This window comes from Juglans regia, chromosome 1 (genome assembly GCF_001411555.2).
Source record: "Juglans regia cultivar Chandler chromosome 1, Walnut 2.0, whole genome shotgun sequence".
NCBI lineage: Eukaryota > Viridiplantae > Streptophyta > Magnoliopsida > Fagales > Juglandaceae > Juglans > Juglans regia.
The window spans coordinates 3868562-3883605 of record NC_049901.1 but is presented as its reverse complement, the minus strand read 5'-3'; the positions used below and the strand labels follow the sequence as shown (position 1 = coordinate 3883605).

The following is a 15044-nucleotide window of genomic DNA, read 5'->3' as shown; positions in this document are numbered from 1 at the left end:
GTTCAGTTTGTACAGAAAATGTGCAACCTTTTGGACAAGGATTTATTAGCAAGGAAACCTTGTGACAGAGTGGTCCTTGCAAACCCTAAACACAGATTCAATCACTTAATGAAATGAGAGAAAATAGAAAGAGAAGAGAGAGAGGAAATCTAAGCAGAGAAGAGGGAGAGAGAAGCGAGGAAGAGAAATTACCTTTTAGGCTGGAAGACGACGGCTACACGACGGAGAGAATGCGTCTTGCGGTTGAAGAAAACGCAGGTCTTTTTGGTGCTCGAGATTGAAGAAGACAAAGGGCTACGGAGATATGCGTTTCGGGATGAAGAAATGAAAAACGAGAAAAATAGATGAAGAAAGAAAAGAGAACGTGGAAAAGTAGATGAAATAATAAAATATTGGTTTCAACCATGAACATTAACTTGCTATGTTTGGAGAGGAGTCTAATTTTACTGTAGCTGAAGTCTTTAACTTTAGACTTTTAGCTAGTCCAAATTGTCCAATATAGATATATTTTTTTTTACATATAGCTAGCCAAATGCCAATGCTCTAATGCAATACAATTTTAATAAATTTTAATATTTATCAATTAAATAAGAACCATTTAAAATATGTATATTACTTGACCACGTGCTTTAAATTGATGCTAATCTGTACTCGGCCGCAGAGGATGATCCCTTGAAATACTCCGAAGGTCAACCTGGCGTACTGCGTTCGATTCCATGATCACAAACTTAAACGCGAATCGGCGGTCCTTTTAAAACATGTCCCTGCACAGGCGCACACCCAATCTCTCTCCCCTTCTGTCTCCCGCGAAAATCCAACGGAGCATCTATCTTGCTCTCACGGGCTCACACTCGATCTCAGCCTGTCTGTAACTGGATATGCTGCATTGCTACTAGGGCTCTTAGCTTTTCCAAGATTAAAATTGATTTCGGGTCGGATCTACCGGACTCCGGTTGAGGAAAATGAAGCGCAAGGGCGAGCTGAGTTCCACCTCTAAACTGCTCAAGTACGTCCTTGTGAGTCTCATTGCGCTTCTCGGGTTGGTTTGTTTGTTCTACGGGTCGTCCGTCGCTCCGGGCTCGCGTAGATCTGACGACGAAGCTCACGGCTTCGACGGAAACGACCCGGTCTTCGGCGGCTTCGTTCGGAATCACGATCCCGAAGATTTGCTTGAGGACCAAGAGCACAATCCTGAGGTCCCCAAAAGCATTCCCGTGCGTAACATATTCGTTTTGATTTTGTATCAAAGTCTTTAATTTATTATTCCTTGTTCTTTTAACGTATACAAGTCATAGTTAATTTTGTTGTGAATGATTGGGTGCTTTCACGACAAAGAAGGGGAAAAACACATTCGACTCATGGCAATAAATGGACTTTTATAAATTATTAGACCTGATGTTCTTGTAATAGGCATAAGTAAGGAACTATGTTTTATTTTGGACTTGGCGAAAAGCATACGTTAATCAAACAGTTGCTTTAGTTGTGATTTTTGTTAGTAATCGACTTCTGTTTTTAGAATGCTGCAAACGATACTCATAAAACTTGGTCATTGAACCTTTTAGGTTTTGATATGGTTTCAAAATGATGATCTTGCAGATCTGTGATTTGAGATTCTCGGAGTTGATACCATGTTTAGATAGGAACCTTATCTACCAACTGAAATTGAAGCCCAATTTGATGTTAATGGAGCACTATGAACGGCACTGCCCACCTCAGGAGCGGCGATATAATTGCCTGGTTCCACCCCCAGTTGGTTATAAGGTTCGTGACTGACATTACACATGCAAAAGTTTGTTTTGTTTTGGGTTCATTTAGTTCTGATTCCGACAAAATTGTTACTAGAATTTCAGGTCCCTATAAGATGGCCGGCAAGTAGGGATGAAGTGTGGAAGGCAAATATACCCCACACACATCTTGCACAAGAGAAATCGGATCAGAATTGGATGATTGTTAATGGGGATAAGATAAATTTTCCTGGTGGAGGTACCCATTTCCATTATGGAGCTGACAAGTACATCATTTCTCTTGCTAAGGTATATGCCATTCTCAATGTTTACTTGGGTCTATCAGTGAACTTGTAAAAAAATCCTAATTTTTATTTTCTCCCCTAGTTTGTCATCTTTATTTTTATATCACCTAAATTAGCAATCAATGGAGCATTATGTAACAGATTGATTTTTTATTTTTTTAAAAAAACTACTCTTATACTAATTTATCAATATAGATGCTGAAGTTTCCGGGTGATAAACTCCACAACGGTGGAAATATCCGAAATGTTTTTGATGTGGGTTGTGGTGTTGCAAGTTTCGGAGCCTATCTTCTTCCCCTCGACATCATAGCTATGTCCCTTGCACCTAATGACGTACACGAGAATCAAATACAATTTGCACTAGAGAGGGGCATTCCAGCAACTCTTGGTGTCTTGGCTACCAAAAGACTTCCTTATCCAAGCAGATCATTTGAACTGGCTCATTGTTCACGTTGTCGAATTGATTGGCTTCAAAGAGATGGAATTCTCTTATTAGAACTCGACAGATTACTAAGACCCGGAGGGTACTTTGTATATTCTTCTCCTGAAGCGTATGCGCGTGATCCAGAAAATCGAAGGATCTGGAATGACATGTACAATCTTCTAAAAAGAATGTGCTGGAGAGTTGTTGCAAAGCAAGGCCAGACTGTTATATGGGCAAAGCCACTGACAAATAGCTGTTACTTGAAGAGAGAACCTCAGACATTGCCCATTTTGTGCTCTGATGATGATCCTGATGCAACTTGGAATGTGTCCATGAAGGCGTGCATCTCCCCCTACTCTGCAAGTAAGTAGCACTGATATATACATATAGTTGCTTAATTACTTATATAAAAAAAAGATATATACATATAGTTGGAATGAATTTTGCCAATAATCTGACAATACTGATGTTTGTGGTATTTTTGGTGTAATTGATGCCTTTATTCTCAAAATCTGTTTGTATAAACAGGCATAGCACTTAAGAGTTCAGTGACAGCGGTGCTTTTGTCGACATAGTGAAAGTAGTCTTATAACTTTGCAAAATAGAGATTTAAGTCTTTAATATCTTCATCTGCACCCTGAGAAATGGGGTTTCATTGATGAGATTTATCAAGGTCTCCTAGATGTTACTCCCGTGCTTGCTGCTCTTCTATGCAAAACAAGATATAACTTGTTGATACACCTTGATTGCCCCCGACATTTCTAATAAATGCTGATAATTGCTTCACTAGATACTTTTTTTTTTTTTTTTGGGGTTATAAACTTATAAGTTTAGAATTGGATAAATTTTTTTGGAGTAGGTTTGTGTGGGTCTGTGGGTGGCTCAATAATTGCAGCATCTTTCCATTTTGTACGATTTTCATTACGAAATTAGATAGCGACTGTGACCAAGCCTTTTCTTTGGAAGTGTAACAGAAACATAATAAATAGAAAACCTATATTCATTCCCAAACCACATTTGTTGAAGTTGGGACAGGAGCAATGGCTGTGGGAGTCCATAGTTTAGAGGATCTGTTAGGTTGAGATTGATATCAGTTATCAGCCACAAAATTGAGCCTGTTCTCTCTGGGTTTTCATTGATAGCAAAAGGTGGAAGTGATACAGTGGGTCCTCCATCTTGCTAAAAGTGCAAACATGTTTTTGCATCTCATGGAGTGTGGTGGCATAGAAAGGTTCCTGTTAACAATGTCAGCATATAACTTTGGACTGGATGCTCAGGCTTTCGCTTGATTAGTTTTGCTGAACATGCTGATTGTTGTCATATCTTTTATGGGGGCCAGTTAATACCCTGTTTTACCCTGCTTTAACAGCTTATCCTTGTCATGACTGTGATTTTGGGTTTTCATTTACTTTCTCGTTAATTTTTTTTTTCCTATCTATCCATTTATTTCTTAATAAAACAGAGATGCACAAAGAGAAGGGGAGTGGGCTAGTTCCTTGGCCACAGAGGCTTACTGCAGCACCCCCTCGCCTGGAAGAAATAGGTGTGAGCAGGGAGGAATTCCAAGAGGACATTGTATGTTTCTAAAATTACAAAAAAATGCTGCATGATGATGTTATATCCCCCCTTTATGTGATGTTTCAATTTGCTATCTGCATGAAACGTATTCTTCCTTATGTGAATAAGCAACCTATATAATGCAGAGCATTTGGCGTTTTAGAGTTATTGAATACTGGAAGCAGATGAAATCTGCTACACCGAAGGATTCCATCAGAAATGTTATGGATATGAACTCAAATCTTGGTGGGTTTGCTGCTGCCCTTGGTGACAAAGATGTGTGGGTGATGAATGTTGCTCCTGTCAGTGCATCTGCAAGATTAAAGATTATATATGATCGAGGCTTAATTGGAACTGTTCATGACTGGTATGTATTTAGTCTCCCTGCAGGCATGCAACCATCTTTTATGCCTAATAATGTGTGTAAGTTATATAACATTTCTTTTTATAAGAAGTAGATAATATTGAATTTCTGAAGTTGATGCCAACCGGTTTTTGAGATTTGACAGTTTCACGCATTGATTTTTTTACAGGTGTGAAGCATTTTCTACATATCCACGTACATATGATCTTCTGCATGCCTGGACAGTGTTTTCGGAGATTGATGAGCGTGGGTGTAGTGCAGAGGATCTACTGATTGAAATGGATCGAATGCTACGACCAGATGGGATTGTCATCATTAGAGACAAACCTTCTGTCATAAACTATATTCGGAAGTTTGTGACTGCCTTAAGGTGGGATGGCTGGGTATCAGAAGTTGAACCGAGGATTGATGCTCTCTCCTTGAGCGAAGAAAGAGTTTTGATCGCAAAAAAGAAGTTGTGGGATGAGGCAATTATAACGATATGAATCTGTTTCTGGTCAGGTATGTGCCCTGCACATTTTCTTTCTTTAAGGACATGACGATGCTTTAGGTCACAATGTCCAAGTCTCATGGCCATGTCTTTGATATTCTGGTGAAGTTTACCAATTCATTCATCTGCATTACTTGTGTAATTTGGTGGATTCGCCATTTGGATGGTCCCTGAAAATTATATATGGCATATTCTGACGAGTCAATAGATGACAATTTCCCATTTTTTGAGCAGTCAGATGAAGAAAGACTGCGGGAAATATTATATATGTAAATTACCCTTTAAAACTGGTTTCACTTGTGATTGGTGAACTCAGAAGAAAATGATGATCTTCATAATTGTGGGAGGAAATTAATAAGAAGTTAGTTTCTTTTTCAAGGCAAGCGAGCTGCACTTCCGGGACTCTCTCGGCCACCATGGAAAACGAAGCATGAGGTGACAGACAAGAGCCAGGAAGCCCATTTCAGTCGCTGCTTGGGACCAAGATTTGAATTTTCCAATGTCTTCAAGTATGCGGCAAACGGATAGAAACAGAACCCTTCTGTGGAATTGAGTAACCATGCAGAAATACAGTGAACGCTGATAACCATTACCATTCATGACAAGTACAGACATACATTCATAAGTAGATTATTTTTGTATTTATTGGCATGTTATTTTTTTTTTCAAAAGAAAATTAAAATTAACGCATAATTAATCTGAAAATTGTCACTTAAGCAGCGAAGCCTACTGAATCACAGATACTCTCATGTTACCTTGATTTATTCGTTCAAATATCCTGTGACAGAGAGACTGCTTGACTCAATAATGTCTGGCTCCAACTACTAAACATAAATTGTTATACTTCTCAGAAATAATAATGTATAGCTCCTACTAGAGGCATTATGGAACAAAGCATCTCGTGATTCAGTTATAGTTGATGCTGAACTTTGAGTTCTAACTTTAGAATAATTTACTAGAACAATGGACTCTGTAAGGCTACGTTTGGATACAGAAACGGTTTTATCTCATCACTTGCTCAAATTTTCACACAAAATCTAATAAATAATTCAACTTTTTTAAATCTAAAAAAAAATATTTTAACATCTCATCTCTGATCTAAACGGGCCTAAATGTTCTAATAAAAAATATTTAGATTCCATGTAATGTATGACTAAAAAATCAAAGTCATTCCACCCTATCCAAGGCCTAATTATCAATCCCCTCCTCTACATGGGTCTTATAAAAGACAAAAATTAAAATTAAAACCCCAAAAGTGGATTGAAAGCATATCATCAAAAAATAACCTCTATTTGTTTCCATACATCCTACTGAACATCGTAAATTGATTACAAAGGAGAAACCTCAAAACTTCATTTCACAACAAATTCCTTGCAATAAATTCTGTCGAGCAAATTAATTTGTGTGCTTCTTACTCTTCTTCCTTGAAGCAAAACCGCTAGGTCCAATTTCAATGGACGTTCTTTTTGTCCTGCATAGTGTAAAAACAGACAAGTTCTCAGCTGCAAAAACCATTGCATGTCAATCGAAACTAAATGATTTTTTTATCGGTCTATCGAAACTAAATGATTGAGATACGGGATGAGGAAGAATCATACTGCTTGGGTAGCTCTTCTGTCTCCTTGCCGCCTTCTTCAGCTGGACCATCTGATGATAATAATTTACCATCAAGTTCAGTACCAGGGGGAGGAGCAAGGGAGATAACAATATTCTAAAAGTCAATGGACTACCAGTTGAAAAAGAAAATTGGATTAATTTTTTTTAAAAAAGTTCTGCCGTGATTCTGCTACCAGTGAAAGTGTGAAACAACATATGCAACAATTTTTTTTATAAGTACACATGCAACAAATTTATGCAGAAGGAGATAAAACTTAAACATTCATCCTTGTGACTTTTCCAGAGTCACTAAATCTAATAATCTACTTTCAGAATTCCCGATCAAACATTTGAACAGCTGCTAAAATTCCTATCTGTGACCTGCCAATTTAATTGTTGAGGCACTATAATTTCAGAAACATTTCGCTCAAAATAATTGATGTATATAAAGGATTTCTACTGATATCATCTAAAACAAAGAAAGTGACTAGAGATGTGGACAATGAACACTGTTAGAACACAATTAATTTGCATACAAATGGCAAAATGACTTTCACTGTCTAAGGACTCACTTGGGACTTGGGAGAGATCGATCGATCGGTTCTACCATAAAGTAAGAAGAATTTTCACGAAATAAAATCTATTAGCTTTTGCAGCCTGGTCATTAAAATTGAATCCCAACTTCCAGCATTTGATGATGACATGAGTGTTCATCAAATTTGGAGTTCATCATCATATCATCCAATCATCTCTCATTATTCTGGCCATAATTGTTTTCCAAATTCCTATATTCATCATCACGACCTTTCGTATCATAGCCTCTTGAACAAGAGAAATCACTAATTTTTCCTTGGTCCTAATTTACCAATAACTTCATTCGAAATAATGATCAATTCACCGTTCAAGTCTATTTGCACAAGAACTATCTTTACCAGAATAAATGAGTGATTCATAAATGACAAAGGAACATAATTTGAGTTTGACTGAGGCAAAACATACCCATTGCATTAACCTCGTCACTTTCCTGCCCCGACTCTGAACCAGAACACCATCGATCTCCGCCATCATCAAAATCCCAGCGTTCTCCCACAGGAGGCATCCAGAAATCTGCTTCTTCTAAATCAATCTCCTCCTCATCAGACAAATTCCTAACTTCAGATATGATATCATCAACTTCTTTGGCTTTATCCTCATTTTTGTCATTCTTCTTCTTCTTTTTCTTCTTCTTCTTCTTCTTCAAACCATCTGTGGATGGCTTTGATGCTTTTTGTGGCTTCTGCTCACCCTGCTCTTCTACTATTCCGTCCGAGGATAGCTTTTCTGTTTCCTTTACCTCTGCTTAAAGAAAGCCACTATATTTGTTAGAAATTGAATAATCACAAACATCTTAGGCGCCCTTGCTGCATGTAATTCTAAGAAAACTCAGAAATCCATAGGCGATGTCAAGATTCACTATGATATTTAAATGGGTTGTCAAGATTGGCTGATTATTAACAGAAAAGTATATGAATCGAAGAATAAACACAAACCTAGTTTGTTGAGGAATCGTTTGCCATTGATGTGCTTCCATATATGTTCCTCAGACTTATTTATGGTGTCTCCTGTCAGCTTACATATCAACTTCGAACTGAAAAGGGATCGAATGGATATACTATCAGCATATATAACCACCGTTTAATCACTGAGGAAAAAAAAGAAACATCTTGAATCCAAGAGTTTTTAAGCATATGGGACGAAAGCAAACACAACCACCCAATCAACAGCAACAAAACCAAAACCATCTGCCTTACTCCAGGTGAAAAGATATTCACCTTCACGAACCACATCAAACATAAACCTGAATTTCAAGCATTAGCATTTTTCTTCTTGACCTCATTGTGCTGATAAAAACACCAACACTTTGAACACAATCAGGTTAAAATGCACTACTAGGGTGCCCGGAAAACCAAACCAAATAGACAACATAACTACATAAGCACATGGCTTCCAAATACGTTTTTCACAAAATAAAGCACTAAAAAGCCCAAATGCAACTTGAGACATAAATAAGGAAACTTCGGGTACCGGGAGAGAGGGTCTTGCTTGAACATATTGAGAGGAGGTTTGTTTTGGGACAAAGCGAAGCCGATGAGACCCAAACGGCAGCGTTTGGAATGAGAGTAGGATTCCCTGTCTTTGACGAGCACTTCGTGGCCAGTCTCAACGCACTTGAACCGTCCATTATCGAGCTCCGTAAAGGTAGGCGCGCCCAGCAAGTTGGTCCCTTCCTTATTCGACGACTTCTCTTCGCTCTTCGCCATTGCTACAGTACCTGAAAACCCTAGTGTATGTGCGAGAGGGAGAGAACACTTTTGTTTGTCCGTCTTGGGACATTAAAACGTCATCGTACCACCAATTATAAAATAACATGCCCTTAAGCAATTTTTCTCAACTATTTTTATTGGGGGTTTTAAATCTCTAAAATACAGCTGCACCCCTCATATTTGATGTAAATTAATTAGTAGCATTACAATTGTCAATAATTACTAATTAGATTATAAATATTACGTTATAAAAACAATTATAAAAAATATAACGAATTGAGAAGGTTTTGACAACATAAGTTGAGTTGTATTTATTTTATAATAATAATTATTTTACAACATGACTTATAATATTAAATTATGTAAGTTTATAAAATATATTTTCCTTCAATTATAGTCTAACATTTCTTAGATTAACTTCAATTAATAATTCTAATAAATGAAAATAAAATAATTGCCTAGTTTTGATTAAAGGTTTGATTTAAAAAGCAAAAGCTAAAATTTAAAAAACAAAAAATCTATTCATCATCATCCTCTCATCATCTCAAGTGAAATATAATAAATAATCTCTAATAATCTAATAATACATCATGAATGATGAGAGGATGATGAGAATTTAAATTATGCGTAACATTACTTTTTAAAAAACTTGTAAAATTTAAATTTTAAAATTTATCTTATAAATCAAATTATGTCATACACTAGTTCAAAAAAAATAATGTCACGTGCAGATGTGTGGTGTAAAAGTTTTCAAATATAATTATTCTTAATTATAAACCCTAAACAAAGCACTAAGCAGTACAAAGAAAAAGTTGAGATACGATGCAAATACAAATCATGGTGTAGGTCAGTATTTTATCACAAAGTATTTCTTTCTTGAAACAAATGATCGACGCATGTGTAGAGCAACTTTTGACTTCGATTCCTTGTCGCCTCCGGACAAAATCATAGCAATCGACATGAAAAAACTTGTTGAAATGCATGTATTTTGACTTAATTGGTTGGATTGTAAAATTATTTTTATTATAAATTAAATTTGATGAATAATATCACTTTTATATAAAAAGTAAGTCATATTAATAAAAAAATAATTTTTTTTAAGATAAAATTTATTTATTTATTTTTAGGTGGGGTCCATTTGTGGGTCCCAAGTAGTTCACGCGCATGGATGCATGGATTTGATATCTTTGACTGCATGCATGCGGGCAAAGAAGATTTGGTATCAATTAAAAGCACTAAGATCTTGATGAAACTCATGTAACGTGTCATGAAACCATGCACTTAGCTTAGGCCCTTAATTAAACCTATTAATTTGCACCTATTTTGTCACTATATATATATATATATATCAACTATTTATTCTCATCATGTTCGGAGAAAAAAAAAACAAAAATCAATTGATTTTATTACCACAATCCTACAAAGGGCCTCACGACTCCATGAGTATATTGGCGTGAGGGGAGAAGAATCATGTTTGGACCGGACATGTGATTTTGCATTGATCTTGTGAAAAGAAAAAAAAAAAAAACTCGTGAGTCTCGTGTTGCATGGACTGTTACAGAAGACACTTCAATTATATTTCGAGTACTTTTCGACAAATTTGATAATGAGCATCAAGTTCCAAACAAAATAAAGGAAATAAAAATCGTGGACATGATCTCTGGCCATATCAAAACTTCACTCGGCACATGATGATCTTTCAAAGACATGCGCGCAAGGAAACCAAGATCCCCGACAAAACCCTCCCAGCAGAAAGCTAGGACGTACACCAACATATTTCCATTTTTCTTAGTTTCAACCACATCAAATATATATTAGATCTATCATGCAGTACTGGGCCTCAAAAAAATGGAGAGAAAATCACAAAATTAGTACACAAACTGCTGCTTATTTTCCTGAATTCGTGTTTTAATTGTATCTTTCCATAAAAAATGCCAAAATTAAAGGCATATAGCTAACGTCAATAAAATTAGATACAACGATGTCATCTGTGAAGAAATTCATTAGTCTAACTCATTTCATAAAATCGGTTCTACAAGAGAGATTATTCATTCTTTATAAACATGATCAAGATCTTGTCCACAGACAATACAAGATTATTTCTCAACAATATGCAAGACAAGACAACTTGCTTCCCTGATTTGGGAGAGTCGGATAACAAGAAGGGGATACAGCATATGGTTGAGATATTAGCTGGACGTACATGTTCTAAAATCAAAGGCTGGACTAGGCAACGTGCTGCAGACAGAGTGCAGAGAACGAAGATCAAAATCAAAGTAAGAGCTAGGAAAGTAGAAAAAAAACGCAGTAATTATGAAAAAAATTAACCAATTAAGGAAGATATATATAGTAGGAGATTAAAGATGCCAGATTCTCATGAATGCATATTTTATATGGTTCCACTTGCTTGGAAAGCACATAGTTCTCGTGAATACATATTTTATAAAGATAACTGTGGCTGGCTAAGCATCCGCGTGCCTATATAAGGAAGTTTAATTATACAGCATATGAGTCATAGTTTTTGGACCTTTTGGTGCTGCGAGAATGGAAGTTGTAAGAGTACTTTTCGGTGTTTGGATTTTAGTTTCATGGGTTTTGATCAGTGTGTTAGGTGAGGGAGCGAGAGGTGCATTGCCTTGTGATTTTCCTGCCATCTACAACTTTGGTGACTCAAATTCAGATACTGGTGGGATATTTGCGGCATTTTACCCAGCAGGGCCGCCATCCGGTGAGACGTTTTTCCATCAGCCGGCCGGAAGAGGTTCCGGTGGACGTCTCATCATAGATTTTATTGGTAATATACATATCAAATTGTCCTCTGTCGTGAAAGCATATATCTTGAATGGTGTTTTTTTTTTTTGTGCAGCCAAAGGCCTTGGATTGCCATACTTGAGTGCATATCTAGATTCAGTTGGAACAAGTTTCAGGCATGGTGCAAATTTTGCCACAGGAGGCTCAACCATTAGGCGGCTTAACGAATCGTACTTTGTGACTGGCGTAAGTCCATTCTCTCTTGATATCCAGATTGTGCAATTTGGGCAGTTCAGGGCACGCACCAGCAATCTCTACAATCAAGGTAATATCAAATATATCTCCTGAAAAAGAGATTGATTCTCTCCCATTTTCAACTCCTTTGTTATTGTACTTTTATGTTTTGCAGCCAAGAAAGATTCCCAGAGAAGAAATCTCCCAAGACCTGAGGACTTCTCGAAGGCTCTTTATACATTTGACATTGGGCAAAATGATATTGCTGCTGGTTTTCGAACAATGAGCAATGAGCAATTTAAAGCAGTAATCCCTGACATCATTGGCCAGTTTGCTGCAGCAGTCCAAGTAAGTCATACAGGAAAAAAGGGTTGTAAGTCTCATCTCAATTGGAATTAATAACAAGATTTTGAGTCTGAATTAATCATGTTTTATCGGGTGTGATGACTCGAAATCAACATACCCTTTTCAGCATCTGTACCAAGAAGGGGCAAGAGCATTTTGGATACACAACACAGGCCCCATTGGCTGCTTGGCAGTGACCCTAAACTACTACCACCGCCCACTTTCTGGCATTCTTGACCAACATGGGTGCGTCATAGCTCAAAATAACATGGCTGAAAAGTTCAATAGGCAGCTTAAAAAAGGTATCATCAGCCTAAGGGAACAGCTGCCTGATGCTACCTTAACATATGTGGATGTCTTTGCAGCGAAGTATAAACTAATCAGAAATGCAAAGAAGGAAGGTAATACTGAAACTCAAAACTTTCTTTTTGCTGCTGCTATGATATATTTACCTATACCTAACCAATATGATATCTACCACTCTTCACATGAAAATGAAGTGCCACCAAATATCTATAAACAATATTAAGCGCATAACGGATGGTCTTTTTGCAGGATTTCTTGACGCAAGAAACATTTGCTGTGGTTATCACGAGGATGGCAGCCATGTGTGGTGTGGGAACAAGGCAAAGATAAATGGCAGTGAAGTGTATGCTGGTTCTTGTGAAGATCCTTCCAGGTATATTAGCTGGGATGGCGTTCACTACACCGAGGCCGCAAATTATTGGGTTGCAAATCATATAACCGACGGTTCATTCTCAGACCCACCATTGTCAATCACAAATGCATGTCATAAGGGCCGATCTTTGTGATCAAGATTTGCGCATCTTTCCCAATTTTTGCATTGATTGACGTGGGAAACAGTGCGATTAACATCAGTTCATATAACAAAAATGGCTAAGATAGATATCGAGTTCATATATGGAGTGAATCGTAGACAGAGTAGCCTGTATTCGAAAAGCTTGAGTTTCATTGATTGATTGCCAAATTAAACAGCCGAAGTGGCCGCTAGCTATAGTATTAAATATTAAATAAACGATATATGGCTCATATTTATCTATTACTTTGGATCCTATAATTCGGGTATCAAAACTCAGAAGGGTTGGCAATGCCTTTCGGGATTAAAAATTTTATTTGTAAGCCACGCGTAAAGCATATATTTCATTCCGTTGACACCATAATTCTTGATTTGAAGAGAAATTTACAAAGCATCAATGTTTTGCTAACCACCAATGAAACTCGTGGACCGGAGGGCTACGTATCTTTTGATTGGGCTGGCTATTGGCTGATGAGAACCACCCTTACATCTTTAAGGTTTCGTTTGAATATTTGAACGAGCTCAGCTCAGTTAGGTTATATTTTTAGCCGAATCCTAATATTCAAATACACATCATGTTAACGTCAAAAAATGTGCATAGTCGGAAATGGAAGAGAGATCCATTCTCGGGATGCGTTGAGATGGGTTGGCCTGATCGATATTGTTTGGAGTCCTCGATAATGGTTCGGTGCAGCTGTACGGTATCGGTTCGTACATCTATGACAATGAATGGTATTTAAATGTAAAAAATAAAAATAAATAAACACACAAATTTATGTGATTACGCACCTGGCCTACATCCACGGGAGCTTGGGGAGAGGAGATTCTACTATAATAAGTTTGTTTACATTCTCTCTTAGCCTCTTATTTTTTACTGTACAATGGAAGCTGCAAATCTATTTGTTGGAGGAGAAGTTCTCTCCGAAACTCTCAAGTTGAAGAAGTCCCCCAGTCCGAAGAAGTCGAAGTCGTCCCAAAAAAAAGTCCACAATCCATAAGTTCCTCTTGCCTTGTATCTCTTTCCTCTCATTTACTTTAAGTCACTTCCATACTTTTTATTTCCTGATACCTTGTTTTCCTTTGCTTTATGTCAAATCCTCAATTTTCTTCTTGACATTATTTTTCCGTATCTCCTGACAGCTTCATGCATTTAGTCCCTTTTTGTCCATCATTATTCTTTAATACTTTGTCTTCTAGTAAGTCCCCCTCCAAATTGGTTGGACCTAGGAAATTCTATGGGAAGAATCCCCTCACAACACAATTCTTAAATTACTAACTATTACTCAATTCAAAATCTTCTTATATGTGAGATTCAAAATTTTTTTTCAACTCAATATCTCTTTATATATAGAATCTATAATTTTTTAAACTTTTTATAAATATATCTAAACTCATTTTAATATCTAAATTCATCGTAGATAGATTTTATAAAATTTACTCTACTATCTCAATTTATTATTATTTATAAAGAATTTAATTTATTTTAACTTAACATCTAAACGAAACTTACTAATCGAGTAAAATAGTTTCAGGGCCCAAAGTCGAAGCTGTTTGTTCTGGGCCTTAGGCTACAACCCAAAATGCAAACGACTTTTATTATGACCACCTCTCTCTTCCCACCGATTGCGCAAAAGTTCAAAACAAAACATCTTTTTTCATCATTTTCTTGTCCGCTCTACTGCATATACCGACAACCATTGCCCACTTTAATGATGCATCAAACACAAGGACATAAAGATCCGTCACCGACTTCTCTGCGAAGGAACTTCTTCACAGCCACAAGATCACAATGAACCTGTCTCAATCCCTTAGAGCCCGTTATTTAATTACGCGTTTTGTGCTGTTTATACACAATCTCTGTCACCCTTTCTCCCTAATCTAAGGATCCCACAACATATCAATGAGAATCCACGACGTACGGATGACATAAAATATATTGTGTAGGTAAGAGTTTTAACGCCTTTGCTTACTTGATTTAAGGCATCCCAACAGTCGGTGCTTGGAGGAGGGTACTGTAGCTTGAATAAAATAGTCAATCGAGATGCTTTATGGGTTTTAATGATGGGAAGTGTTTTATATTTTACTTAATGAATTATCTATTTTGAGTATTTCAAATGATTATATATTCTTTCCA

At 36.9% G+C, this 15044-nt stretch overlaps 3 protein-coding genes across 3 annotated transcripts; 2 read left to right on the top strand and 1 right to left on the bottom strand.

Moving 5' to 3' along the window:
• The first annotated feature begins 787 nt into the window (after positions 1 to 787).
• On the top strand, positions 788 to 5509 carry LOC109009650 (probable methyltransferase PMT9). The gene is made up of 8 exons (XM_018990228.2): positions 788 to 1214; positions 1597 to 1761; positions 1851 to 2033; positions 2225 to 2816; positions 3916 to 4028; positions 4157 to 4377; positions 4544 to 4875; positions 5244 to 5509. Exons 1-7 carry the CDS (start codon positions 963 to 965, stop codon positions 4857 to 4859), a joined length of 1842 nt encoding a protein of 613 aa, XP_018845773.1. The 5' UTR covers positions 788 to 962; the 3' UTR covers positions 4860 to 4875; positions 5244 to 5509.
• A 596-nt stretch (positions 5510 to 6105) lies between these two features.
• LOC109009649 lies at positions 6106 to 8850 on the bottom strand. Its single transcript, XM_018990227.2, has 5 exons — positions 8525 to 8850; positions 7990 to 8087; positions 7460 to 7795; positions 6463 to 6511; positions 6106 to 6335 (listed from the first exon to the last, which is right to left on the bottom strand). Exons 1-5 carry the CDS (start codon positions 8758 to 8760, stop codon positions 6260 to 6262), a joined length of 795 nt encoding a protein of 264 aa, XP_018845772.2. The 5' UTR covers positions 8761 to 8850; the 3' UTR covers positions 6106 to 6259.
• Positions 8851 to 11307: 2457 nt separating this feature from the next.
• Positions 11308 to 12905, top strand: LOC109010190 (GDSL esterase/lipase At5g14450-like). Its single transcript, XM_018990942.2, has 5 exons — positions 11308 to 11557; positions 11630 to 11839; positions 11924 to 12096; positions 12221 to 12494; positions 12649 to 12905. The coding sequence occupies exons 1-5, from the start codon at positions 11308 to 11310 to the stop codon at positions 12903 to 12905; spliced, it is 1164 nt and encodes a 387-aa protein (XP_018846487.2).
• Positions 12906 to 15044: the final 2139 nt, after the last annotated feature.

Excerpts from the sequence above, each read along its gene's own strand:
- LOC109010190 (XM_018990942.2), top strand. The coding sequence starts at position 11,308 with ATGGAAGTTGTAAGAGTACTTTTCGGTGTTTGGATTTTAGTTTCATGG. Across the intron at positions 12,097-12,220 it reads AGTTTGCTGCAGCAGTCCAA|CATCTGTACCAAGAAGGGGC; the intron begins GTAAGTCATACA and ends TACCCTTTTCAG. Across the intron at positions 12,495-12,648 it reads CAGAAATGCAAAGAAGGAAG|GATTTCTTGACGCAAGAAAC; the intron begins GTAATACTGAAA and ends GTCTTTTTGCAG.
- LOC109009649 (XM_018990227.2), bottom strand. The coding sequence starts at position 8,760 with ATGGCGAAGAGCGAAGAGAAGTCGTCGAATAAGGAAGGGACCAACTTG. Across the intron at positions 7,796-7,989 it reads ACGATTCCTCAACAAACTAG|AGGTAAAGGAAACAGAAAAG; the intron begins GTTTGTGTTTAT and ends TTCTTTAAGCAG. Across the intron at positions 6,336-6,462 it reads ACAGAAGAGCTACCCAAGCA|GACAAAAAGAACGTCCATTG; the intron begins GTATGATTCTTC and ends TACACTATGCAG.
- LOC109009650 (XM_018990228.2), top strand. The coding sequence starts at position 963 with ATGAAGCGCAAGGGCGAGCTGAGTTCCACCTCTAAACTGCTCAAGTAC. Across the intron at positions 1,215-1,596 it reads AGGTCCCCAAAAGCATTCCC|ATCTGTGATTTGAGATTCTC; the intron begins GTGCGTAACATA and ends ATGATCTTGCAG. Across the intron at positions 4,378-4,543 it reads ATTGGAACTGTTCATGACTG|GTGTGAAGCATTTTCTACAT; the intron begins GTATGTATTTAG and ends ATTTTTTTACAG.